This window comes from Ranitomeya variabilis, chromosome 5 (genome assembly GCF_051348905.1).
Source record: "Ranitomeya variabilis isolate aRanVar5 chromosome 5, aRanVar5.hap1, whole genome shotgun sequence".
Lineage (NCBI taxonomy): Eukaryota > Metazoa > Chordata > Amphibia > Anura > Dendrobatidae > Ranitomeya > Ranitomeya variabilis.
In genome coordinates this window covers 51,224,752-51,251,539 of record NC_135236.1, presented here as the reverse complement: position 1 = coordinate 51,251,539, position 26,788 = coordinate 51,224,752, and the positions used below count along the sequence as shown (strand labels likewise).

The 26,788-nt window shown below is 43.2% G+C and overlaps 1 protein-coding gene across 1 annotated transcript in view; it reads left to right on the top strand.

The window, feature by feature from the left end:
• Positions 1–12,133, top strand: part of NFIX (nuclear factor I X) — a 146,707-nt gene extending 134,574 nt beyond the window's left edge. Inside the window, exons 12-14 of the mRNA XM_077261945.1 lie at positions 5,220–5,311; positions 9,772–11,185; positions 11,350–12,133. Coding sequence (XP_077118060.1) covers positions 5,220–5,311; positions 9,772–9,786 — 107 coding nt within the window. The 3' untranslated portion in view covers positions 9,787–11,185; positions 11,350–12,133. The remainder of the gene's footprint in view (positions 1–5,219; positions 5,312–9,771; positions 11,186–11,349) is intronic.
• Positions 12,134–26,788: the final 14,655 nt, after the last annotated feature.

The window sequence follows — 26,788 nt, the reverse complement described above, 5'->3', positions numbered from 1 at the left end:
AGTGAGTACAGCTCTGGAGTATAATACAGGATGTAACTCAGGATCAGTAATGTAATGTATGTACACAGTGACTGGACCAGCAGAATAGTGAGTACAGCTCTGGAGTATAATACAGGATGTAACTCAGGATAAGTAATGTAATGTATGTGCACAGTGACTCCACCAGCAGAATAGTGAGTGCAGCTCTGGAATATAATACAGGATGTAACTCAGGATCAGTATAGGATCACTAATGTAATGTATGTACACAGTGACGGCACCAGCAGAATAGTAAGTGCAGCTCTGGCGTATAATACAGATGTAGCTCAGGATCAGTACAGGATCAGTAATGTAATGTATGTACACAGTGACTGTGTAACAAGGTGGCACAGGGTGGTAGTCATGAATAAGTCCATAACCAACAGTCCAGAAACACCCCAGCCCCTTGCACATGAAAAGATAGACAAAGTCCCAGCCCTGTGGCACAGTTACCTCTGACACATGGTTGTTCTCCTTACTGGAATGGCATCCTCCGGATGCACCACACGTCACGCTTCGGTTCCAACAGTGGAAAGAACTTTAATAAAGATGAGGGAATGAGGTGACAGATGAGGGAAAAATTTAGGTAAAACTTCCGGCACTTTCCCTATCCAGAAATGCAGCAATGTCAGCACTCCCAAGGACGCGGAGAGTCAACAGTCCTTCGGTGGGCACTTCCACAGTTCCCACTGCCCGGCAGTCCTTGGCCGTGCCCTAGTGTTCTAGTCCCCTCAGGGGGTATATTCTGCTCCCAACACTAGCGCACAACCTGCCATGGGCAAGCCTGCCCAGGCTCTGCTGCAGAAGCAAGAAATTGCTTCTTCTTCCAGGCTGCTAACCCAGACCCTTTTTGTTAACTCTTACTGTCCCTGAACTAATCATGTTCAATACAGTGCAATACAATACAAAGACAGGAAATAACGTAAACATCACACAGTACACATACAATCATAAAACAGTAGCAATATATCTTAATACATAGCCAAACTATCAGAACACCGCATGGGGGCATGTGCCCAACATAAAGGAGAGAGGAGACAACCAAGGGTCTCTGCCACCTCCGTACAACCCTCCCTCTTAAAATATAGTTGTCCCCAACCATAATGGCTCCCAAAACAAGAAAAGTAATATAGTCCATAAAAACATACTTAGTCTCTTAAAGGGGTCCATCTGACTCTGATCTCCAGATTCCTGGGACTCCTGTAAACATACGGGCCTGATGGCCATTTAACGCAGTACCCATACTCCTGACCCGGCTCACTCCTTGGGTCCTCCTGATTTGCTTCCCCCCTCCCTCCTTTGACCAGACCACCGGCCCACCAACATATTTGTGCGCTGCGTTTAACAGGGGGCTAGTCTAGGGTTAAAATTGGTCAAAGTTCCTAGCTAAAACAGTTCAGTCTTTGCATCAGCTACACATACAGTTTATAACAATCAACCCTCGTAAGGTTTCAGCCCCATGATCCAGCAGGGGTTGTGCAACCGTGCACAAATAAACTTGGAGGAGGGGGAAAACAGCAATCATTCAGCCATGACCATGATGGCCACTCCTGACACCTCAGTCCTGGTGCCGTACTGGGCTCACTGCCCTTTCAGAGATGCAGAACAGTCTCTAACATGGTGCAACCAGCACAACACTTTTTTTTTTAAAGGGGCCACATCAATCAACACACGGCCGCTGAATAGTATAGTGGGCCGCATGCGGACCCTGTACTACAATGTACGCAAGGGATGATGATACGCTGGAGGAGTCTTCACTATTTCTTCTTCTTTGCACCCCGTCCCGCGGTGGCCGCATGGCTCCCAGAGCTGACGGCTCCAGTGACTCATCTGCGGCCGCCACACGTTGTCCAGGCGCCGCTTCCTCTTGCCCTGCTGCAGGAGCTGCAGCCATTGCAATTGGCCACTCACAACTTTGGGCCTCTGGCCGTGGACCTTCCTCTCGATTGGAGGCCATCCTCACGGCCACTGCATATGGCCCTCGGGGCCCCTGCTCCTTGATGAAGGTGACACGGTCCCGCAGCTGAAGGGGACCTCTGGAAACAAAGGATCCGGCATTAACAGACCTTGGCTCTGGTATTGGCCTCCTGGATAAAACTGTATGCCCTCACAAGATCAAGGTGCCGAATCACACAGCTGGTCATCCGTCCAGCCATAGTTCCCCCGCCAAGGCGCTGCAGTTGTTTGACAATGCGGCGCTCTTGCCGCTTCTTCTCTTTAATGACACCTCGGATCCACCGAGCTTCTCCAGCCATGAGCACCTGGGGCTCCTCCACGTACGTGCCGCTGGTGCCAGACAGAACAAGCGCAAACCGGGAGGACGCAGGTGCCACCAATACCGGGGATGACGGTGGAGTCAGGAAATGAGATGCCGACTGGAGAGGACGGCGGGGCAACGGGAAGTGGAGCAGAGGCTGAGGTGACAGGACAGTCGGGCATGAACTCTCTACTCACTGCCGCTGTGTCCGGTGACAATCCTCTGGCACAGCCGCTGGTGCCAGTGATGACGAATGCAACAATCCCCCACAGGGCAGCCTCCATTGTCTTCCGAACTCCTTCCGGTTCCGGTCTGGGTGCCGCCAGTCCAACGAGCTCCTCACTCTCCACCAGCTGCTTGTCCAATGGCTGGAATGGGTGCCACTCCTCCTGCTCCTCCAACCACCAGGCCTCAAGACGCAGGCCCGTCTCCACCTGGGCCACGGTTTGCATCCAGTCCTGATGGCCGACGCCACCGCAGAAAGATATGCTTCTTCTCTGCATTGTGTCAGGTAATGGCATCTCTCTTCCGGACATGCCATCTTGCTCTTCTGGGCTCCACCGATTCGTGGACAGAGTCACTTCCTGGTGCTCCACCCATTTCTTCTGACCAGGCTGGAAGGACAGCAGCTTCTACTTCGCCTGCACCCATTTAGGGCAGGCATTCTTCAATAAGGGACATGGCTTTCTTCCTTTTGGCACCAAGGTTCTTCCCTGACGCCCACGAAAGGTAGTACCATCCTTAGCTTTCGCGCCAATGGCCGCCATCTTCTCAGCAGCGGTCAGCACCATCTTTAAATCTTCAGCAGCCTCCATCTTTGATTCTTTTACGGCGGTCTACAATTCACAAATATCAGGAGTCTTCTCCATCAGCATCTCAAAGTCACTGTCAGCTGCCATCTTCAATTCTTTCATGGCGGGCAACAATTCACAAATCCCGGGCATCTTCTTTATCAGTCTTAGGTTTGCAGGGCTGCTGGGTTCAATCTTGCAGACTACGCCAAATGTAACAAGGTGGCACGGGGTGGTAGTCATGACCGAGTCCATAAGCAACAGTCCAGAAACACCCCGTCCCCTTGCACATGAAAAGATAGACAAAGTCCCAGTCCTGTGGCACTGTTACCTCTGACACATGGTTGTTCTCCTTACTGGAACAGCGTCCTCCGAAAGCACCACACGTCAAGCTTCTGTTTCAACAGTAGAAAGAACTTTAATAAAGATGAAGGAATGAGGTAACAGATGAGGAAAAATAGAGGTAACACTTCCTGCACTTTCCCTATCCAGGAATACAGCAAAGTCAGCTCTCCCATGGACACGGAGAGCCAACAGTCCTTCGGTGGGCACTTCCACAGTTCCAGTGCCTGTTTCCACTGCCTGGCAGTCCTTGGCAGTGTTCTAGTGTTCTAGTCCCCTCCAGGGGTATATTCTGCTCCCAACGCAGGGCACAACCTGCCACGGGCAAGCCTGCCCAGGCTCTGCTGCAGAAGCTGCTTCGAAATGCTGCTTCGGCCAGGCTGCTAAGCCAGCCCCTTTTTGTTAACTCTTACTGTCCCTGAACCAATCATGTTCAATACAGTGCAATATAATACAAAGACAGGAAATAACGTAAACATCACACAGTACACATACAATTATAAAATTATAAAACAGTAGTAATATGTTAATACATAGCCATGTATCAGAACACCGCATGGGGGCACATGCCCAACATAAAGGAGAGAGAAGGCAACCGAGGGTCCCTGCCACCCCCTTACAACAGCACCAATAGAATAGTGAGTGCAGCTCTGGAGTATAATACAGGATGTAAGTCAGGATTAGTACAGGATAAGTAATGTAATATTTGTACACAGTGACTACATGGCAGAATAGTGAGTGCAGCTCTGGAGTATAATACTTAGGATCAATATAAAATAAGAAAAATAACATTTATCACACAGAAAAAAACGCTTCCAAAAAATAGAGTGGTATTTTAAACTAGATGTAAAAATTATAACCAAATGATATAGTGTGAGTAGTGTGAATAATGCGTCAGATTTCATTCACTAATTGGGGATCCTGGCCACAAAGTGACTGTCCGGAATTTTGTTGCTGGTATAGGTGACTCTAAACATATAGTTGTGTATCTGCTGTCCATTATTAGTTATCCAGGCTTCATTAGGCATTAAATAATATATAAAACTGTATCGATGGCTCGGCCCTGACGTTTCTATAACGCACTAGAAATTTTTGTAAACTGCGGTGAAAGGGATGCAGTGAGCAAACATATGCTGAACCGATCACACAAACCAGGACAACAGCGGGCAAGATGAGGCAGTATAAGACTGCTCGGTGGTTTTAGGCAACCATGCTAAATGTAGGAATATCTTATGTATAGCAGGAGTTAGCTAAAAAAATCCAGTACAGGATAAGTAATGTGACTCCACCAGCAGAATAGTGAGTGCAGCTCTGGGGTATAATATTACTAGAAGATAGAAAATGAATGTAGCTGAGTTGATGATGAGACTGCTCAGGTTAGGCAGGCTGTGTTGAATTGCGTGATGCCCTAATCATCTGTATCCTGCCTAGCGAGACACACACTACCAATTGTACACACACGTGTTAGGTGTGCATTTAGATCTGTGTGCGTTTGTGTAGGGGGAGTTGTGATGTATTAGTTTTGTGTCTGATTGCTTATCTCTTTCTCTCTCTTTTTCCCCATGTGTTCTGATTGTGTGCGCATGTGTTACAATGTGTCCGTCACCGTGTGTTCCATTGTGTGTAATTGCCCCACCATCCGTCTTCACACATTGTTCTGTGGTGTTGCCGCATTGCACGGTTTTGTTGGCTTCTTTTGTTACTGTGCTATTTTATTGTCGCTGTTCCATTATTTTGTTTGTTTGTTGTTTTTTTTTTGCATCATCCCATTGTGTCGCTGTGTCATTGTGTTGCTGTATTGTGTTGTGTAGCATTCTCAGCGCCTTCCCCCGCCGGGTCCAACAGGTTTGTCACAATTGGATCACGAGACAGCAACTTTCTGAACCTCCCCCAGCAGTCTCAAGTAAGTCAGAGATATTCCCTGATATGTAATTCACCACTTACTAAACATAACTCTCCCTCTTGCTTTATACGCCTCCCCGTAACCTACCCGTAATAAGCCGTCTACTAATCGCAGCTCTCCATGGAATGTACCGGCCCCTAATCTGTAATACACACCGACAACTAATCGCTGCTCTCCCTAATCTGTAATCTACAAATCATGCCTAGTCTGAGACACACGGACGACTAATCTCTGTAATCCATAATGCACGACCCCAATTCATTGTGAGCTACCAAATAATTTGCCATATAAACTAATCGCAGCTCCTCTAATAGAATACAACAAAGTCACTAATCCCAGCTATCCTTAATCCATTTCATCTCACTATGTAAAATTTGGCCCCGATCTGACCAGCATGTGAAATCATTCCCGATGTTACAAATATCATTCATGCACAATGCTGTACTTGTATATATAGAGCTGAATAATTCTACAATTTTGCTTTCTATACTCAATGTGCCTGGTAAAGCAAACTCTGATAAGTCGGAGTCAATGGCGTTAGCACCGAGAGTGATCAAGAGAACTAGGTAGTATTGAAAGTTTACTAGTTGTCACCATTATTTCAATTTGCCATTAAAGAGGCTGCCCACTACTAGGACGACTCCTTCTTAAACTAAATATTCGGCCCCGATAAAATAATAAAGCCTGTACTCACCTCCCGTACCGGCGCCGTTCCACCGGTGTCGGCACCCGCGGTCTCGGGGCTGTGATGCGGTGGAATGACCCGTGATGCCTGTCTCCACCTTCGGACAAACTGAACATGAAGAGGAAGTCCGGGCTGCAGTTGATCCCTGACTTCCTCTTCCTGTTCAGTTTGTCCGAAGGCGGAGACAGTGACACCAGCTCTGACTGGGCGCCGGCGTCACATGTCACAACTAGCGCACAAGAGCCCCAGGGAGAGCGCCTGCTGACATCACAGGAATGATGACGGCATAGGAGAAGAGTATAGGCTTCATTATTTTATCAGGGCCGAACATTCAGTTTAAGAATGGATTATCCTAGTAGTGGACAACTCCTTTAAAGATATCAATAACCTGTGTACTCTAAATTTCATCTTTTTTTATCTACTGAGATACAAATATATTTTACTATCACTATAAACACATTGTTCTTACCTCTCACTGACAAATTAAGCTTTTTTTTTCAAGAAAGGGCTAAAAAACATCATTATTAAAAACTTATTAGAGAATATAACATGTACAGGTGGTTCTCACAATATTAGAATATCATCAAAAAGTTAATTTATTTCAGTTCTTCAATACAAAAAGTGAAACTTATATATAGAGTAATTACAAACAGAGTGATCTATTTCAAGTATTTATTTCTGTTAATGTTGATAATTATGGCTAGCAGCCAATGAAAACCCAAAAGTCATTATCTCAGTAAATTAGAATAGTTAACAAAAAATACCTGCAAAGGCTTCCTAAGAGTTTATAAAGGTCCCTTAGTCTGGTTCAGTAGGCTCCACAATCATGGGGAAGACTGCTGACGTGACAGATGTCCAGAAGGCAGTCATTGACACACTCCATAAGGAGGGGAAGCCACAAAAGGTCATTGCTAAAGAAGCTGGCTTTTCACAGAGTGCTGTATCCAAGCATATTAATGGAAAGTTGAGTGGAAGGAGAAAGTCTGTTTCATTAGGCTCCACAATCATGGGGAAGACCAAGTATTGAGTGCATTTACTGAACATACATTTCAGATTTTAAGATAATTTGGGGCTATAAAGTATTCTAATTTACTGAGATAATGACTTTTGGATTTTCATTGGCTGTAAGCCATAATCATCAACATTAACATAAATAACCACTTGAAATAGATCACTCTGTTTGTAACGACTCTATATATGAGTTTCACTTTCTGTATTGAAGAACTGAAATAAATTTACTTTTTGATGATATTCTAATTTTGTGAGAAGCTCCTGTATTTATATATGCAAATACAAGATATACAGGAAGAGTGATACAAGCACAGGAAGAAGGGTGGGTATACCTGGATACAAAATTATACCACAAAAACGATATATATAGAAAAAATTACATATCCGTGCAAGTATCTTTCTATAATAATAGGCTCATATGTAATTAAGCCCATAGAATAATAAGTATAAGAAGAAAGTCTTCAATAAACCACTTCAATAATACCTTATAGTTGTATTGGACCAAGGTATCACAGATGAACATCCAAGCAATACATAAATGGACACATTGAGTAAAAGTATAAAGGTAATGTTACCAACAGTGCAGAGAAAAAGGAACCCAACACACCCGACGCGCGTTTCGCTTGGGAAAGCTTTGTCTCTGACATTACGAAAGTGCTATAATCTCTTATAAAACTGAAATAACATCTTAATATACAGTTTCTTAAAGAAGTTGTCCAGTCTAAATTGATAAATCTGCAGTCACTCTGTGTGACTGCAGACTTCTGAATCCCCCAACACACGCACTGTGCCCTGCGAGGAGGTTCTGAGCTGGTAACATCGGTGATATATGCATTATATGTGCTCCCAGCCAGAGCCCGTCTAGTGGGCAAGTGTATGGAGCGAGATCACATCCGGTCATCCAGTGGGCGTGAGTTCGCTTTATGCACTTGTATGGAGCCAGGCCGTGCCAGGAATATGCATACTGCATATATAGTCATACATACAGAGCGAATGCAGACTTCTCAATTTAGGCCAGACAATCCCTTTAATGCCATGTTGACCCTACATGGTAACATAGATGAGTGATGTTGTGTTACCTGCTTTGAGCCTTTCATTTATCTTCACACCAGTCAGCACACTTATGTGTTAGTTAGACAGATAATGTTGATGCGCCTCTTAACTTTGGTTCCATTAGTGCAGGTATGATTACTGTTATTATGGAGCGGATATGTACATACGCAGCAACATTAGTGACTTTTTTTTTCTGCCATTATGAATAAGACGTTGACAAGTAAACACGAAACTTCATGACGATACATGCCGCTATTGTAAGATCTTCTGCCAAACGTGTACCTATTGCTATCGAGGATGGCGACGGTCCAACATTCCTCTACAAGAACGTTTATTTTGTTTTTTCTTTAGTGTAGTTTTATCAATAATTTATGTGGTTACTTTCTTTATTGAAAAGTTCTACCATATTATAAATGTACTATATTAAAAATATCGCAGTTCTCACACAGTCCACGAAGGATCCATTCACGAAAGGGGTTCATTCAAGGTTTCCATCTCAAGGATCCTTTCACAAAAGGGGTTCATTCAAGGTTTCCATCTGAAGGATCCTTTCACAAAAGGGGTTCATTCAAGGTTTCCATCTGAAGGACTTTCCAATGGAAATCTTGGACATATTCACCATATGGACCCCTACACATTCCATCTTCAGGAGTTTTTATGGCCTCCCATGCTAAATCCATAGGCCTTAATAGGGATTTGGTTCCCTTTGCCGCTATAACTGCTTTCATTCCACTTGGAAAATTTTTACAAAATTTTGGAAGAGTCTGTGGGAATTTCCAATGTATATAAAGAGCGCACTCAGGACACCCCATTAATGAGTACAACTCACCTCCTCCCTCTCCTTGTACAGTGATCTTTGCCCATAAAATAATGCATTTCATAACACTCTCAGGCTATGTCCACACATTGTGTTTTTGCAGCCTTTTTTAATGCAAATTTTCAGCTGCGCTTCACAATACCAGCAAAGAAATTTCAGAAATCTCATGCACACACATTGTTTTATTTTTCCTGACTGTTTTGTCAAAGAGCTTTGTATTTGCAAAATGCAGCATGTCACTTACTTCACCGTTTTTCTGCGTTTTTGCAGCATTTTTCACTCTTTGAAAGCAATGAGTAAGTGCAAAAAATGCTGCAAATAATGTAGATATCAGGTTTTGCTGCGTTTTTGCAGCGTTTTTCACTCTTTGAAAGCAAAGTGCAAAAAATGCTGCCTCGAAAAAAATCCCTCGTCCGATACATTAACAAAAATTATGATTAAAAGGAGAATGCAATGTAAAATGTATTTTAGTGTTCCTTTTGTGGTAGTATTTTTTTTTTATTTCTCTATCCATCTATTTATACAGTCATGACTGAAAGTGTTGGCACCCTATAAATTGTTTCAGAAAATTATACAGTTATACACGTTTGTTTCCTTTGTGTGTATTGGAACAACACAAAAAAACTGGAAAAAAAGGCAAATTTGAAATAATTTCATCGTAGCAGATAGTCTCCTCTCACCAGCTCAGAGTGAATTGCAAATTATGAAATAGATTCTGTTGTGGCAAAAACCATTCGTGGCAACTGTTCCAGGAAGAATAAAAGCTTTTAGAAGTTGTCTTGCAGGAAGATGTGTTTATAAGAAAATTCTGTTCTATTTAATTATTGAGATACCTGCCTGATGAGTGAAAATATAAGTTTTAAATCTATTTTCTCTGTTTTTTTCTTCTTCCAGTCGTGGTTCCTTTAATATTACCGCTAAGCTGCAAATCTATGAGCGGATGGAACAAAGATTTGTGACACGGACCCCCACCCTCTATATACACTTGACTACAGGAGGTCTTCCCCAGAGCAAGCACGGAACACTAGGACCTTCTACATAATGCGTACGACAGAAAACCTAAAAAAAAAAAAAAAACACAAAAAAAATGTCAAAAAATAAAGCTTTTTTTGGGAGGTGGGGGCAGAACGTTTTAATGTCTGCGCTGCTTAACACCCTCTGGTAGTGAAGGGAAAATGCCACTCCCTTATCACCCCTTGTTTCTCATCCCTGCTAATTTTGTCTCGTCAGTGCTTTCCCACTTGTCATATCCCATTCTCACCTCTTCAGATTTCAGTTTTTACAAAAAGATATGAGCGTTCGTGCCTCATCTGTTGGTGACATAATCGGCTGGGGTATTTAGGACCTCAGGTCTCTTCCTCCGGTGGCATGATATATTTGTATGGATGGAAGAGACTTTGTATCTGTGGAGTCCGTGCCTCATAACATTGAGTTTTCGAGTAACCATGAAAGAGGTATTTCATATCACTAGTCGTTTGTCGTCCCGTCTCCTGATCAGTCGGGTAAAGATTAGTGATGAGCGAACGGGCTGGGAGAAGGTGTAATCTGCTCGGGTGCTAACCGGGTGTCCTCGGTGTGCTCGAATACTATGGTCGAGTCTCCGCAGTTGTATGTTTGTTAGGCAATCTCTGCATCTGTTGCTCTTGTTGAACAGCCACGAGACATGCAACCGTGGGGACTCGAACATAGTATTCGAGCATGCCCAAGCTATGCTCGAGTCACTGTGGCTGCATGTCTCATGACTTTTTCGACAGTCACACACATGCAGGGATGGCCTAACAAACAGGAAATCTCTCCATGTGTTGCAGCTGTCGAACAGCCGCGAGACATGCAACCGCGGGGACTCGAACATAGTATTCAAGCACACCCAAGCTATGCTCGAGTTGCCTCTGCTGAATGTCTTGCGGCTTTTCCGACAGTCACAACACATGCAGGGATTGCCTAACAAACAGGAAATCACTCCATGTGTTGCCGCTGTCGAACAGCCACAAGACATGCAGCTTCGGGGACTCGAACATAGTATTCGAGCACACCGAAGATATGCTTGAGTCGCCGATGCTGAATGTCTCCCAACTTTTTCAACAGTCGTAATACATGCAAGGATTGCCTAACAAACAGGAAGTCTATCCATGTGTTGCAGCTGTCGAACAGCTACAAGACATGCAACAGCAGGGACTCGAACATAGTATTCGAGCACACCCAAGATATGCTTGAGTCGCCGATGCTGAATGTCTCGCAACTTTTTCAACAGTCGTAATACATGCAGAGATAGCCTAACAAATAGGAAATCTATCCATGCTTTGTAGCTGTCAAACAGCCACGAAACATGCAGCAGCGGGGACTCAAACATAGTATTCGAGCACACCCAAGCTATGCTCGAGTCGCCGATGCTGAATGTCTCGCAACTTTTTTAACAGTCGTAATACATGCAGAGATAGCCTAACAAATAGGAAATCTATCCATGCTTTGTAGCTGTCAAACAGCCACGAAACATGCAGCAGCGGGGACTTGAACATAGTATTCGAGCACACCCAAGCTATGCTCGAGTCGCCGCTGCTGAATGTCTTGGGCCTTTTCGACAGTTGTAACACATGCAGGTATTGCCTAACATACGGGAAATCCATCCATGTGTTGCAGCTGTCAAACAGCCATGAGACAGGCAACAGCAAGGACTCGAACATAGTATTCGAGCACGGCAAAGTCACTGGGCTAGCACACGAGCTTGCTTGAATAACGCCTTATCCCAGCACATTCACTGATCACTAGTAGAGATATTAATGACTTCAGAAAGCAGAAAAAAATATCTAATACATTTTTACAGTTCTCACCTGTAAATGCTTTTATTCCATACAAAAAAAATATAAATTTTTAGTATCATCTGTGTTTTAAAAGCTTAAGAGCATAAACGAGCACCATGGACATAACGGCAAGGGACAATGACGTAACTTCAAACACTTAAGTGCAATGATTTAAAATTAGTTTTTAGTATTTTTTTTTCTTTCAAGGATACTATTTAATAGCATAAAAACATTTCTTTTTTTACGATTTTTTATTTTTCTCTTTTTCCAGAAAGTCCCTTATTTTCCCAGCGGACTCTAAAAATAAAAAATTAAAAATGGGAAAATCTGTCTGCCTTCAGACATTAACAGTTTTTTTGGAATTTTTTTCTTGCACTAAATATAATGAAATCTTGTTATTATCGTTTCTGTGTTTGCATCTGTTTGACCCGTTGCACTATTTTTTACAAGTTCTTTGTAAAAAGAAAAAAAAAAAAAAGAAAGTAAGTCGAAAACGTGAAATGTTTAACGGAAAGAAAAAAGCAGCAGAGTATTGATTATATCGAAAACTGTAGCATGTATTATCTTTTTGGCGGAAATATCCAATGTTTTAGCTAAATTAAAGTTATAGAATTTGGTAAAAAAAAAATGGTGAATAATGTAACTTCGAAAGTAAAATTTGGCATTTTAACAGAACAAAAAATTCTCTGAAAATTTGGTCTTTTTTTCCAGTATATTGATTTTTCGAAAAAAAACTAACTACTTTATAAACAGAGATTAATTGAAATAAATCTTACTGATTTAATATTTCTAATGCCGGAGTGTTAAGTATTAGACTTTGACAACCACGGTGATATCCGACAGTGTTTGCCAAGTTTTAACTTCTCCTCGATATTTCTCTTTCCAATGTTTGTCAATAATCATTTTACGTGATTTATTTTGAGAACTGCTGGACAAATATTGTTTTTTTTTCTGCTGCTGGTTAACAACTATATGTAATGAGTTGGATGTAAGATTTTGGACATTTTTAACCCCTTAGGTGCTTTGCTTTTATTTAAGAAAAAAACACATCTGAAAACCAACATTAAAGCATGATGCACTTTTTTTTTATTTTTTTTATTTTTTTTTAGCGTTCCCACTTTTTATAGGAATTATATTTAGGGTGTGATTGCAGGGTGGGGTGTTAAGGAGGATGTAGAAAACTGTTCAATGGCCATTTGTAGAAAAGGTTATCTTTATGCTCCTGTGTGCTTTTTTTTGACAAATTGGATTTTTTTTTTTTTTGGGGGGGGGGGGTAGGATTTCGTCTACGTTAGGGAATTCCATAAACATTTAATTTGCTATAAACTGGATATTGGGGATTCATCCTAACTGGAAACCATTCCTAAAAATCTCCCAGCAAGAGGGTTTCACGATTGACAATTACCAGCCTGCATAGTGCCTTTCTATAATTCTGTAATGGTAAAGATAAGAGGAGCTGGGATGTCTTAAAAAAATAAAAAGGAAATTAAAAATGAACGTTGACCCCCCAAAAAAAGGTCCATGACAAAAATATTTTGTTATGTGAATATTATAGATTACAATCCTCCTTTAAGTATTACAGGATTAAATCCTTTTTATCATTCCATAAAACAATTCCAATTACTTAAGACGCACTTGTCATACAATGGTGAGATTATATACGACTTATGTCTACAGTGAAGTGATCATTATGAGAATACTGCAAATAATTTGGCTTCATAATTTAAAAAAAAAGTATTCAGAATGCATTTATTCTTTCTATGAAGCAGTTTCCTGCACATTAATATATAGAAACCCCCGAAGCACTAAGCAGAGGGGGACATGACTTTGGGAGGGGTGGATCTTTAACTCCTAGCATTCAGCTCTGATGATTGAGTAATGTTCTTTTTATGCGCTTTTGTTGTGTTTTTTTAGTGAGTAAACGCTGGGATTCTGCACTTAAGCAACTGCATTTTTTCTACAGAATCCTATATGGAAAAACCAAACCCGCCCAAAAAAACTATCCTGCTAATCAATTAATGTTTATCAGACAGAAGGAGATATTTGAGCACTGTATTCTGCTACCTCTGTCAGGCGGGAACAAGTATAGGGATGAGCGGACCCGTAGACGTTTGGGTTCTGGTACCCAACTCGAACTTCATTCCGAAAGTCCGCTCGGGTTTCAGAACTGTACCCAAACTTAAACCAGGATCGGAACCCTATTGAATACAATGGAGACCTGAACTTTGGATCTGAAAAAAATATATATATATATCTGTCTCTCGCTTCAACAGACTTCCCTTGAAACTCCGAACATTACAATGGACTTCTGGCAGAAGTCCGACTTCAGTGTTTAATACTGGACACTACAGACTTCTGGGAGAAGTCTGAGTTCAGTGTTTAACACCGTAGACTAACTGTACGGTTCAAACCCCTAGGCATCTCTAGTCTGGGTAAGAAAAAAAATCTCTCTTTGCAATGGACTTCCCACGGAACACCAAACATTGCAACGATCTTCCCTCAGAACTCCAAACTCCCCCGGAACTCTGAATATTGCAGCAGACTTCCCATAGATCACCAAACATTGCAACAGACTTCCCTCAGAACTCCGAACTTCCCTGGAACTCTGAATATTGCAACAGACTTCCCGTAGATAACCAAACATTGCAACAGACTTCCCCAAGAACTCCGAACTCCCCCGGAACATCGAACATTGCAACGGACTTCCCATAGATCACTGAATATTGCAATGGACTTCTCCCAGAACGCCGAACATACCAATGGACTTCCCCTGGTACGACGAACTCCCCCAGAACATCGAACATTGTAATGGACTTCCCCCGGAACACCAAATCTTGCAACGGACTTCTCCGGGTACTCCGAACTCCCCCGGAACATCGAACATTGCAACGGACTTCCCCCGGAACACCGAATATTGCAACGGACTTCCCCCGGAACATCGAACATTGTAATGGACTTCCCCCGGAACACCAAATCTTGCAACGGACTTCTCCGGGTACTCCGAACTCCCCCGGAACATCGAACATTGCAACGGACTTCCCCCGGAACACCGAATATTGCAACAGACTTCCCCCGGAACATCGAACATTGTAATGGACTTCCCCCGGAACACCAAATCTTGCAACGGACTTCTCCGGGTCCTCCGAACTCTCCTGGAACACCGAACATTGCAATGGACTTCCCCTGGAACTCCGAACTCTCCTGCAACTCTGAACTTCTCTGGAACTCTGAACATTGCAAAAGACTTCCAGGAAAAGTCAGTGTTTGGCGTTTAGCACTGGACACTAACTGTCCGGTATGAACTCCGAACTTTTAAGATCAGGTTCACTCATCTCTAAACAAGTACCAAATGGCTTTGTTCCTCTATATCATTCAGCAACTTCTCATGACATCGCTCATACATGTATGGGAGCAGTTGGGAAAATTTGCTTTTGGGTTCCATTCCCGTTTGTGTCGACTGCTATCGGAGCTAGTTCTGATCACAGCAGTTTAGGGTGAACAGCAACCACGACATCTAAGTGGTTAGAGGTGGGAGACCCTCTGTCACCCCGAATGTGGTCCTATTCAGACCTGTGCTATATGACCCTTAGATTTCTATATATGCCCCTGACTAGCTAATTATTTTGTAACTTAGTGGCTAAGCACCTAATTATCTAAGAAAGGCAAAAGTTGACCAACATGAAGATATACTGAATAAATAAATTATCAAAAAGTTTGGACTTATTTCCAAAACCAGATTTCCAATCACAAGAGGAATTCCCTGATCTTCACGTCAGGACCGGATTATATATTCGACATTAGTGTATGATAAGTGCGTGTTAAGTTTAGCGTCAAGATGCGAAACATTTATTATTTTTAAAATTAAAAACAAACGGGGATTGAATATAAAATAAAGTTAGAGGTGAAAGACAGTGAATATAATCTAAGAAATGACTATGAAGAAACACAGAGGTATTCTCGTTAATTTGCGAAGAATAATTTACCTTTTTAGGGGCAAAAATGATTTGAACAATTTTTTTTTTTACAAAAAGGCCATTAATAGTTTTCTGCTCTCCTCAGAAGGTATACAGTTCTTGTAGCTCTCGAGAAAGGCAGCATATCTATATATAAATATAGAAATATATAGATATATCATTACATTGCATATCCAGAATGAACATCCCTCCTCTCTTCTCATTTGGTATTTGACCCACTTTTAACCATTCTCCCTCTCTTATATTTCCCTTTATTCTAATCATATTACCACTGTGTATGCTCCACTGCTCTCCGCAGAATGTGTAAATGGAATGCTTCATGTCAGTATAGCGCCCCCTTCTGTAAAATTTTTCCTCGTTCTCATCTTTTTTGACCAGTGCTCTACTGATGGACTCATCTGGTAGCCCATTTAAAGTTTCCTATTACGTCTTTTCTAAAACTATGTAAACTATACGTCATCTCCACTCTCATCCCTCTGAATTTTCTATAACCTTCCCCTTTCCCTCCTCTCAGCACTTACTCTCTAAACCCCACCCCTGATTATCTAAACCCCACCCCTGATTATCTAACCCCCCCTGTACTTCCTTTTACTATTCACCTTTCTCATTTCAGCTACCCCGGTTCCTCTCCTTTTAACGGCTTTTTAATCTCCGACTCTCTTGTCTCCCTACTCAATGTGTATTTTATCCCTGCTTGAAATATTATCAGTTTTATTTTTTTTATACGTTTTTTAATCCCCCTCGTACCCGAATCGCGTCAGCCCTGCCCAGTATCCAACCCTACCCCTGTGCTTCCCCATTGGATGGCTATTATTATGTGTATGTGAAATAAAAATCATTTCCTGGAAGTAATCTTGGACACGACTGTTTATTCCATACTACACCCAACGCGTTTTACCCAAAAATATGTGAAAGAGTAAAGATATCTGTACACAGACATTTAGTGATTATGTTAGTACATGTAAACACAAAAGATTCAGCTTCGGCAGATAAAATCCTAAATTATTGGAGCCAATAAAAACAGGGCGTTTGTTGTGACCAAACTTATAAATGTGGTCGGAGTGTGAAAGGTGCCAAGAGGATAGAAGGATAGAAAACTGGACGCGTTTCTAAACGCATCCATTTTTCTATCCTCTTAGCACCTTCCACACTCCGACGGATGATCTGGAAGTCACAACTCAATGTAAGTGTATGAGAGCCGGTACAAGGTTCCGGTAGACCAGTGTTCCCCAACTCCGGTCCTCAAGAGCCACCAACAGGTCAACCGATCGTTGTAGCGAAGAGCTGCTAAGCATTTTACTAGGAAACGTACATTAGTGATACCACTCTGAGGGTGAAATAACAGAAAAAAACCAACAAAATAATGCTATAAAGAAGTGCCCTGCCATTACATCGAATGTATAATCAGAAAATGCTTAAAATAGCATTTTGTGTTTTATGTTTTTTTTTTTGGCAATGTATATTGTCCTTTTAGTACACAAAATGAAGAGTAATTTAGCAATTTTCACATTGGTCAGTGAGGCTATTGTAGACTATCTGTATTATCAGAGACAGGGTTATAATGGCAGGTAAAACATCTTCATAAACAGCTGATAACACAGAATCCACCAATGACAGTGACTGATGTAACAGTTCACGTCCTCCCCTTCCCTTTACACACGCTCTTAGATGCTTCATTATACAGTGGTTCTCAGTCTATTGCTGCTAATGTACATGTGGATTTCCTGAATCAACCGGAAGTAGGAGTCTAAAATAGCCTCAATTGTAAGTATGAAAAATGCGAAATTTCTCAAGTTAAATTATTTTTTTTAAATGGTTTATTTAATTATTAATTTACTCACTTATATAGCGCCATTAAATCCTCAGCTCTTTACAGACATTATCGGCACTGTCCCCATTGGGGCTCACAATCCACATTCCCTATCAGTATGTCTTTGGAGTATGGGAGGAAACCGGAGAACCCTGAGGAGAAACCCACGCAAACACGGGGAGAACATACAAACTCCTTGCTGATGTTGTCCTTGGTGGGATTTGAACTCAGGACCCCAGCGCTGCAAGGCTGCAGTCGTAATCATTGAGTAAGGGTGATAGGTGAATTTTGGAATTTTGGGGGAAAATTATTACAATTTTACAAGCACAATAGAGTAAAAATCTTATTATGTGAGTGAGTGTATAACACCTAGCAAACAGGTTTGAGGGGATAAAACTCTCAGTGTATTGTGGCACCCAAGGAGTCCGGATGCCACAGTGGCAATGCCTCCCTCACAGGAGGTGATGCCATGCCTGGCATATGGAGCGCCCCAACCAGGGCAGCGGGGTACTCGGTACCGGGTTCGGTCTTAAAGGGGATGTCACTGTGGTCTTTAAGGGGATTTGTGAATAAAGTCTATTGTTCATGACGCCACCTGTGGTGTTCGGTCAGTGGGGACCGACGCTACTTAAAGGGGTCCTCTGGGGTGATGATATGCAGGAAGATGGTGACGCTTCCTACAGGTGAAGCGGGGGCCCCAGGGCTTCCCAAGTGTATGGCAAGATGGTGTAAGCCGATAAATGAGCAAAGAACGAGGACACAGGTTTGCAAAGTCTTTACCTGATTTACTGATGGTAGTAGTGGTCCTCAGTCCGGGGTACCAAGTGCAGGGTGGTGGTGGTCCGGCCGGCTTGGAGGCAATAGGAGATCCCTCTCCCAGGTGAGGTCCGTAAGCCGTTCCTACTTGCGCTGTTTAGATGGCGAGGTCCCTGCCGCTTGAAGCTCAGTGCAAGTCCCCTCTCTCCTGTCCTAAGACAGATGTCTGTACGATAGGCAGTGCGAGCCTGTTTCTAGGGACTTTATCATGCCCTGGGCTCTAAAGTTACTGCTTCACCTCAGACTTGATGCAGGCAATTGACATACAGTCCTATGCCCTCCGGTTCTGTTAAGTGTCCTAGAGTTCCACTATAGCCTCGGGCTCCCGGTACCCAGTTCTGCGCTCTGGCTCCCAGGGTGTCCTTCTGCTGTTCCTCTGCTGAGCCTCTTCCTCCTCTGTGCTTCTTCCCTCTAAACTCCTCTACAATTCAACTATCCTTCTGCTTCTCACTCTTTCCAGGGGTAGCAGCTCCCTTGTGGCTGCTTGGCCCCCACATCTGCTCCAGACATCCTTCTGCTCTCCTGGAGACCAACTGTCTCCCTCCACTGTCTCCCTCAGATTGTCTAAGACTGACTGGCTCCTCCTCCAGACCAGGATACATAAAGTCTGAGGGAGCTCCCCTGAATCCGGGTCCTGAGCTCCCCCTCTTGGCCTAGATTCAGATTGTGTTGAATGCGAGTGCCTTACCTGATAGATAGGATCTCAATTGCCTCCAATCATGATATCACCCTCCCCGAAGGGAAGGCAACATCACTGCAGCAACCGGTTACCTGGGGGTGATGCACATACAACACCTTTCCTACTCCAGACCACAAGGGGGATCTCTAAACCTGGTTTCAGGGTAGCTTCCCTATAGGTTCTGGTCTGGAGGAGGGGTTAGTTAGTTCAGTGTGAGACAGTGAAGGAAGAGGAAGCAAGTGAGGAGAAGCTGGGGATAGGAGCTGCGACTGAGCTCACCTCAGGACTGAGCGCAACAGACCGGACACCGGAGTCCATGGTTATGTGAGAACTGCATGCCCTGCAACTGAATCCAGAGAACAGGAGATTGCAGGTCTGGCCATAACTGACACCTGAAGGTACAGCTGCATACTGGAGCCCAGAGTCACCACGAGGGAGTGACACTTTGAACAGGCTCAAGCTGCCTGCCATGCGAGTAGTATTCCATTTACGGAACAGACTGAGAGAGAGACTTGAGGAGAACTACAAGCATCAGGAACCAAGAGAGCAGCGCAGTGGGAGGTTTCCAACCCTACCTGGCTAGGGGAATCCTGAACTGCTTCCAGGCTGCCCGGATCTCCAATACCACCTGTTACCTGTGCTCTGGACTGCACCTACAATTAAAGGTAAAGAAACTGCAGTCCCTGTGTCCTCAGATTTGTTTGCTACACCATCTGCCCTGCAATACAACCACCATCATCATCATCGCATCACTTATACATATAGTTGCCCTGGGGTCTAGCTCTAGCTGTGGAGAACTGTACCAACTCTGCTGCATCAACCAACAGCCCCAGCTAACTCTGAAGCAGCGTCGGCTAACACCTTTATTGCCGAGTACCACAGGTGGCATCATGAATAGTGATGAGCGAATATACTCGTTACTCCAGATTTCCCAAGCACGCTCAAATGTCCTCTGAGTACTTTTTAGTGCTCAGAAATTTAGTTTTTATTGCCGCAGCTGAATGATTTACATCTGTTAGCCAGCATAAGTAGATGTGGGGGCTCTCTAGCAACCAGGCAACCCCCACATGTACTTATGCTGGCTAACAGATGTAGATCATTCAGCTGCGGCAAGTGGAGTGCCCCATGGGCAGGGGTACTCGGTACCGGGTCCGGTACTTAAAGGGGATGTCACGGTGGCGACCCGGTCCGTGGCCCTGGGCACCAACGTTAGAGGGAAAGGTCTTTAAAGGGATAAAGTTTATGGTCGTGACGCCACCTGTGGTATGGTATCAGTGGGGACCGACGCTGTTTTAAGGGGTCCTCTGGGGTGATGTTATGGCAGCTAGATGGTATATCTTTCCACAGGTGATGTATATCCCCAGGGCTCCCGGTGTGTAGATGGTGATATGGTGAGAGGTGCAGAGAAGAACCAGGACACAGGTTTGCAGTCTCTTTACCTTGTTTACTGTTGGTTTCAGCAGCCACAGTCCAAGGCAACAGATCACAGGGCAGGTAGCGTCCGGCCGGTTTGGAGGCAAGTCCGGAGTCCCCTTGTCCGGGTGGAAATATAAGCCTTCCTTTGCACTGTAGTGGTGTAGTCCCTTACTGCTAAGCTTCACATAAGGTCCTCACAGATGTTATCTCTCTCTCTGTCCCCCATTTAGGGTAGGACAAAACCCGTATGACTGGTGACTAGAGCCTGTTTATAGGATCTCTTAGATGACCTGGCTCTGTAGGTGTCACCGTGCCTCCTGGGTGTGGGTGCGGACAGGTAACATGCAATTAGCTGTCCTGCTGGTCTCTGATGTAAGGCGTGGAGGTCATTACAACCTCGGTGTTCCGGCTACCGGTGTTCTGCGCCTCAGAAGGAGGCAGCCTGCTCGGGGCTGGTGCCCTTCTGGTATTCTCTCCTGTGCTTTGCTTTCCTGCATGCCCACTGCAACATATACAGCTTTCTATGTGTCTCTTCCCGGGACCTGCAGCTCTGTGGCATGCACAGCTCCGTTGACCCTCTCTCTCCTCAGCCTCTCTGAGGGTCTGACTGAGGAACTGACCTCCTTTTCCCTCCAAAACCACAGTATATATATGGAGGAGTCACCTAGTAATAGGATCAAAAGCTCCCCCTTGTGGCCTGGAGTGTGAATGTGTTGCATGCTTGTGATTACCTGGTGACAGGTAGCCTTTCTTGCTGCCTCCAAACGTAATACCACTCTCCCCGTGAGGAAAGTGACATTACTGTGATGACCAGGACCCTGGGGCACCACACAAGAAAAAATAAATCTCCGAGCACTAAAAAATTCTCGGAGGACCCCCAAGCGTGCTCGGGAAATCTCGCGTAACGAGTATATTCACTCATCACTAGTTAGCTTTCTTTTTGAACACTTTATTCTTGATTTATTATATCTATGATTTAATTGTTTTACAGATGTTCTTAAGAAGAATCTGTAAAAAAGTTTTTGCTATTTAATCTGCAAACAACACAAAGTAGGATCTGAGAGGCTGATTCTGATTTTCTTTTTTTTTTCAATAAAATCATTGTTTTATCAGCAGGAGATAATCATTACTAGACTAGATGTCTCGTGCCTCCTGGTCCAACCACGCCTCCAGCACTGATTAGTCAATATATAGTGTACACAGAATGCTGCCAATCAGTGGTGTGGGCGGAGTTATACAGGGCTCAGCATTCCAGGCTCTGCTGAGCCCTATATGACCCCCCAGAAAACGAAAAATTGTGCACTTTTATAGCACTTCCCCAGAACACTAAATGGTAAGTCAATCGTGCCATTCAAAAATATTACTCATCGTGTTATTAATTAATGTACAAATAAAAATGTCTTAAATGCCACTATTACACAAAGTAATGTTACTGCTCAAAAAAATAGCAGAAATTGCGCTCAGTCTTCCAGAGTAAAAACATTATGTGTATGAAATCATTAAAGTTCAGTTAAACACAACATAATTAATAACTCACAAAGATACAGTTAGTTACTTAAATCCACAGTAGCTTAGACTGCTACCACTACATGAATAACTGCAGGAGCAAATCGGTAAATTCCCTAATAGCATACAGGAGAGAGAAAGGTGTCTGGTACATCCAAGTGTAAAGAAAAAAGGGAAGACTGCTATGAAGGTGCGGCGCTGTAAGAAAACAAGCTCGCAAAAAGACTTCACCGCATTCAAAAAAGCAACGTTCACATTCAAATCGTTCCTCACCTCTTATAGAACCGGTCTAGTTCACAACCCTCGTGTCTTCTTTATCCCACAACCCCAGTTATTCAACACTTTTAACTCCTCCACTGCCCCCTCCGACCTCCATTATCTCTGCAGAAGACTTTGCCGCATGGTTAAAAAAAAAGATCTAACAAGACAACTTTTTTCTGCACTACCACCACAATCCCTACTATAACAGTCCCTTGCCCCTCTCCATAACCTTCCTCCCCTCCATCACTGAAGTAGAGGTTTCTCATCTCCTCCCCAAATCCCACTTCACCACTTGCACTTGGCACCATGACATTCTACTTCCTCCCCAACCTCAACACCGCACTTATCCCAGCCTTAACCCATCTCTTCATCCTATTGCTTACTTCTAGTACCTTCCGTTCTGCTTTCAAACATGCCATTATCACACATGTCCTGAAGAAACCATCCCTCGACCCAACATCTCCGTCCAGCTATCGTCCGATTTCACTGCGTTCATTCACCTTAACTTGTCAAACAGCATGTCCATGCTGAACTTTTCTCCCCTCTCATCTAACTCACTCTTCCACGACCTACAGTCTCACCACTCCACCAAAACTGCCATGACAAAGATTACTAACGAGTTACTTACAGCTAAATCTGACAATTCTCTATACTCCTCCTTCTAGATCTGTCTTTTGCCCTCGAAACAGTCAATCCTCTCTACCCTTGGCAACAAAGACTTGCCCTCTCCTGGATTTCCTCATATCTTTCCAACCACACATTTAGTGTCTCCCATTCGCATCCTCACCACACCCTCTCTCTGTTGTTGTCCCTCAAGGATCTGTCCTTGAATCTCTACTCTTCTCAATCTATACCTTTGACCTGGGACAGCTTGTAAACTCCCAAGGCTTCGATTATCACCTATATGTTGATGACACTCAGATCTACCTTTCTGGCTCAGACGTCACATCTCTGCTGTCCAGAAAAGTGTCTATTTAGTTATTTATATTCCTCACTTATATAGCGCCATTAATTCCACAGCTCTTTACAGACATCATTCCCTATTAGTATGTCTTTGAAGTGTGGGAGGAAACTGGTGTACCTGGAGAAAACCCATGCAAACAAGGGGAGAACATACAAACTCCTTGCAGATGTTGTCCTTGAGGGAATATCAACCCAGGACTCCAGCGCTGCAAATCAACAGTGCTAACCACTGAGCCACAATGCTGCCCTACCATATCCTCCATCTTCTCCTCTTGCTGACTAAAACTCAATGTGGACAAAACTGAACTAGTCATGTTTCCTCCATCTCGCCTTACCCCCCTACCCGATCTACCACAATTAACGACACCACACCTCCCCCTGTATCGGAAGTCAACTGCCTCGGAATAACCCTTGACTCTGCCCTGTCCTTCAAACTGCACATCCAAGCTCTTGCCACCTTCTGATGCCTCCGACTCAAAAATATTTATAGAATCTGTCATTGTTTCAACCCTGAACCTACTAAAATGTTAATCCATGCCCCCATCATCTCTCGCCTCAAATACTGCAATATCCTCCTCTGGCCTCCTTGCTAACACTCTCGCACCCCTCCAGTCCATCCTTAACTCTGCTGCCCGACTAATTCACTTCTCTTTAATCCTCTGCTTGTCTATTCTGCAAATCCCTTCATTGGCTCCCCCAATTCTACAACTTATCCAGTGCCAACGCTGACTTACAAAGCCATCAATAAATCTGTCTTCTCCAAATATTTCCGAACTAATCCTCCTATATCTTCCAACGCGAAACCTTTGATTCTCCCAAGACCTCCTTTTCTCCTTCACACTCATACATTCCTCACCCAATGACCTCCAAGACTTCTCCAGAATATCCTCCTTCCACTGGAATTATGTGCCTCAACACATCCAATTACCCACCACATTTGGAACGTTCAGATGGAACTTGAAAACCCATCTGTTCAAGAAAGCTTACAACGTGCAATGACCTTCCCACCACTGAAGCTGCCGTATCCCCCAACCTACTGTCTCCTTCCCCATTATTCTGTAGACTGTAAGCCCGCCAGGGCAGGGCCCTCTCCTTTCTGTATCAGTCTGTCATTGTTAGTTTGTTCACCACATTTTTATATTTGCATCTTGCGTGTAACCCCTTCTCATGGCCAGCACCATGGCATCAATGGTGCTCTAAAAATAAATAATACAGCATAAAATAAAATCAAACAGTAAAAAGAAAATAGATATATGTATCATATAACCCCATCACATTCTGCAGTGCTTTACCGACGTTATCGTCACTGTCCCCATTGGGGCTCACTATCTACATTCCCTATCAGTATGTCTTTGGAGTGTGGGAGGAAACTGGAGAACCCAGAGGAAACCCACGCAAACACGGGGAGAACATACAACCCTGGACCCTAGCGCTGCAACCACCGTGCTGCTGCCCATCTATAGTAAACATTGACCCTATAGTCCTAACATTGACCCTATAGTCCTAACATTGACCCTATAGTCCTAACATTGACCCTATAGTCCTAACATTGACCCTATAGTGGTAGCTTGTGGGCAAGTGGGAATTTATCTATTCGCTGCTGCACTTCATTCTGAATTTATCCATTTATGAGCAGCAGCCTAAACTACTATGGATATATGTATATGTATACTTCTCACTCGCTTTGCTAAATCATTTCATATGCACACATTTATCTATCACACTATGGCAGATGAGTGCTCTTCTTAGTATTTGAGCAGTAATATGGTTACTCTATGTAATGGTTGCGTGTTGGACCTTTTCTTTTTGCACATGAATAGGTAGCTTGATCGTTATATCCATTCTGTATTTTATTTCGCTTTTTATTGTATTTCTGTAATCATAAATATAGCTATACCTATTAATCTCCGTCTCAGTGTAATCACTTTGTAGGTACTGATACTTTGCTTTACGTGACCCCTCCTCAATATTCTGATTAATGCACCTTTTAGATCTGTCATTTCTTTGCCACAATTTGTACGGATAGAACATGTTCCCATTATTGTCTATCATGCTATTCGCGAGTCAACCTTTTGTTAAAAAAATAAAAAATCACGGATCTGTGTAAGTTTTTAAGTCACGGATCAAAATCACCGATACAAGTACTGTATATGTTTCAATGAACATCATGGACAGGACACAAATGCCATCTATGTGAAATCCATATGCAATATTGTAAGAGGTAGGGGAAAGTTTACATTTTTTTTATTTTTTGGGGGGGTATAGAAGACAACCACTCATGGCAAAAATGAATACACTGACCAAACACTGATGGAAATCGATCAGTTTTTTCACATACAAAAAGAAAATGGATGTTTGAATGAGGCCGGTTTCGTGCATCTATTCACAGATCATGCTCACATAGAAATACCTGACCGCCGAGAACTTAACTTACTGACTGACGAGCATGTATGAGGGACATGAGAGCACAGTCGGACATGTGAAATTGGCCTAAACTGTATGTTTGGTGAGAAAAAGCCAAAATGTGACAGATTTTTAAAAATGTTTTTGTTTTCTTTATTTTTTTTTAGAATGGAATGTGCTCTTTAATATTCTTTATTAAAGGGAAGCTGTCGGCAGGTTTTTGCTGCCTCATCTGAGAGCAGCCTGACGTAGGCAAAGAGAAGCTGAATCCAACGATGTATCACTTAGTTTAATAGCTGCAGCCATTCTGACTCAATCAGAGTTCTTAGATTTAGAATGATCCCAGTTCTCCATATACAAAGTCCATAGACCGTAAGGTCCTTTGCGGCAGGACTAGTCTGGCAATGTTAATCTCTTAGTGATAAATGCTTCACAGTTAGTACACTACAGCACGCACTTTGACAAGTGACACATCCCTGAATTCTCTGTTTCAGCCTCTATCTCCTGCTGTCTTCGGATTACATAGGAAAAACCTGCGGACAGATTCCCTTTAAGCCTAATTGCACCTTCCTTTCTCTCCAACAGATACATAGTGGGCCTTTGTTAGGAGGGTATTGGACTCCCACTATTTGGCAGCCATTAAGGGTACATGCACATTTGAATGCAGAAATTTAGGCACCGTTTCTGCATCTCTTGGCAAAAATGCATGTTTTTGATACATTTTTTTAACCAGTGTTTATGGACAGCAATGAATGCTATAGAGATAGATAAAAGTTATACAGGCAGACATATAGCTGCACAATCATCCTACATGCTATAAAAGTGTGCCCTATCAAGCTTAATGGACAGCTTTTTCTGATTAAATTAATAAACGAAAAAAAAAATGACATGGGTTTCCCCCATTTTATTTTGTAACCAGCCCAGGTAAGGCAGACAGCTGCTGCAGGCCATCCTTGTTCTCTAATTGAAGAGGACGACACCTCGCAAGGAGGACGGCAAGCACCAGCAGGGAGGGTGGGATGGAGAGGACCGAAACCACAACCATTGGACAAGACCGACTCGATTACAATACAGTTCTGGAGAACTTAAAAAGCTTTTTCAGGGGGCATACAGGAGGAGTCACGGGGTTATATAAGCATTTATGCAATGCAGCACAGGCGCTGAATAAGGTGATAGTTGTCATATGAAAAAATTGGTGGCAGACGGTTCTGGAAAAGTTCAGCTTGATGAAACTGAAGGAGAAGATACACAGATTAGATATTAGAAAAACCTTTTTGACAGTGAG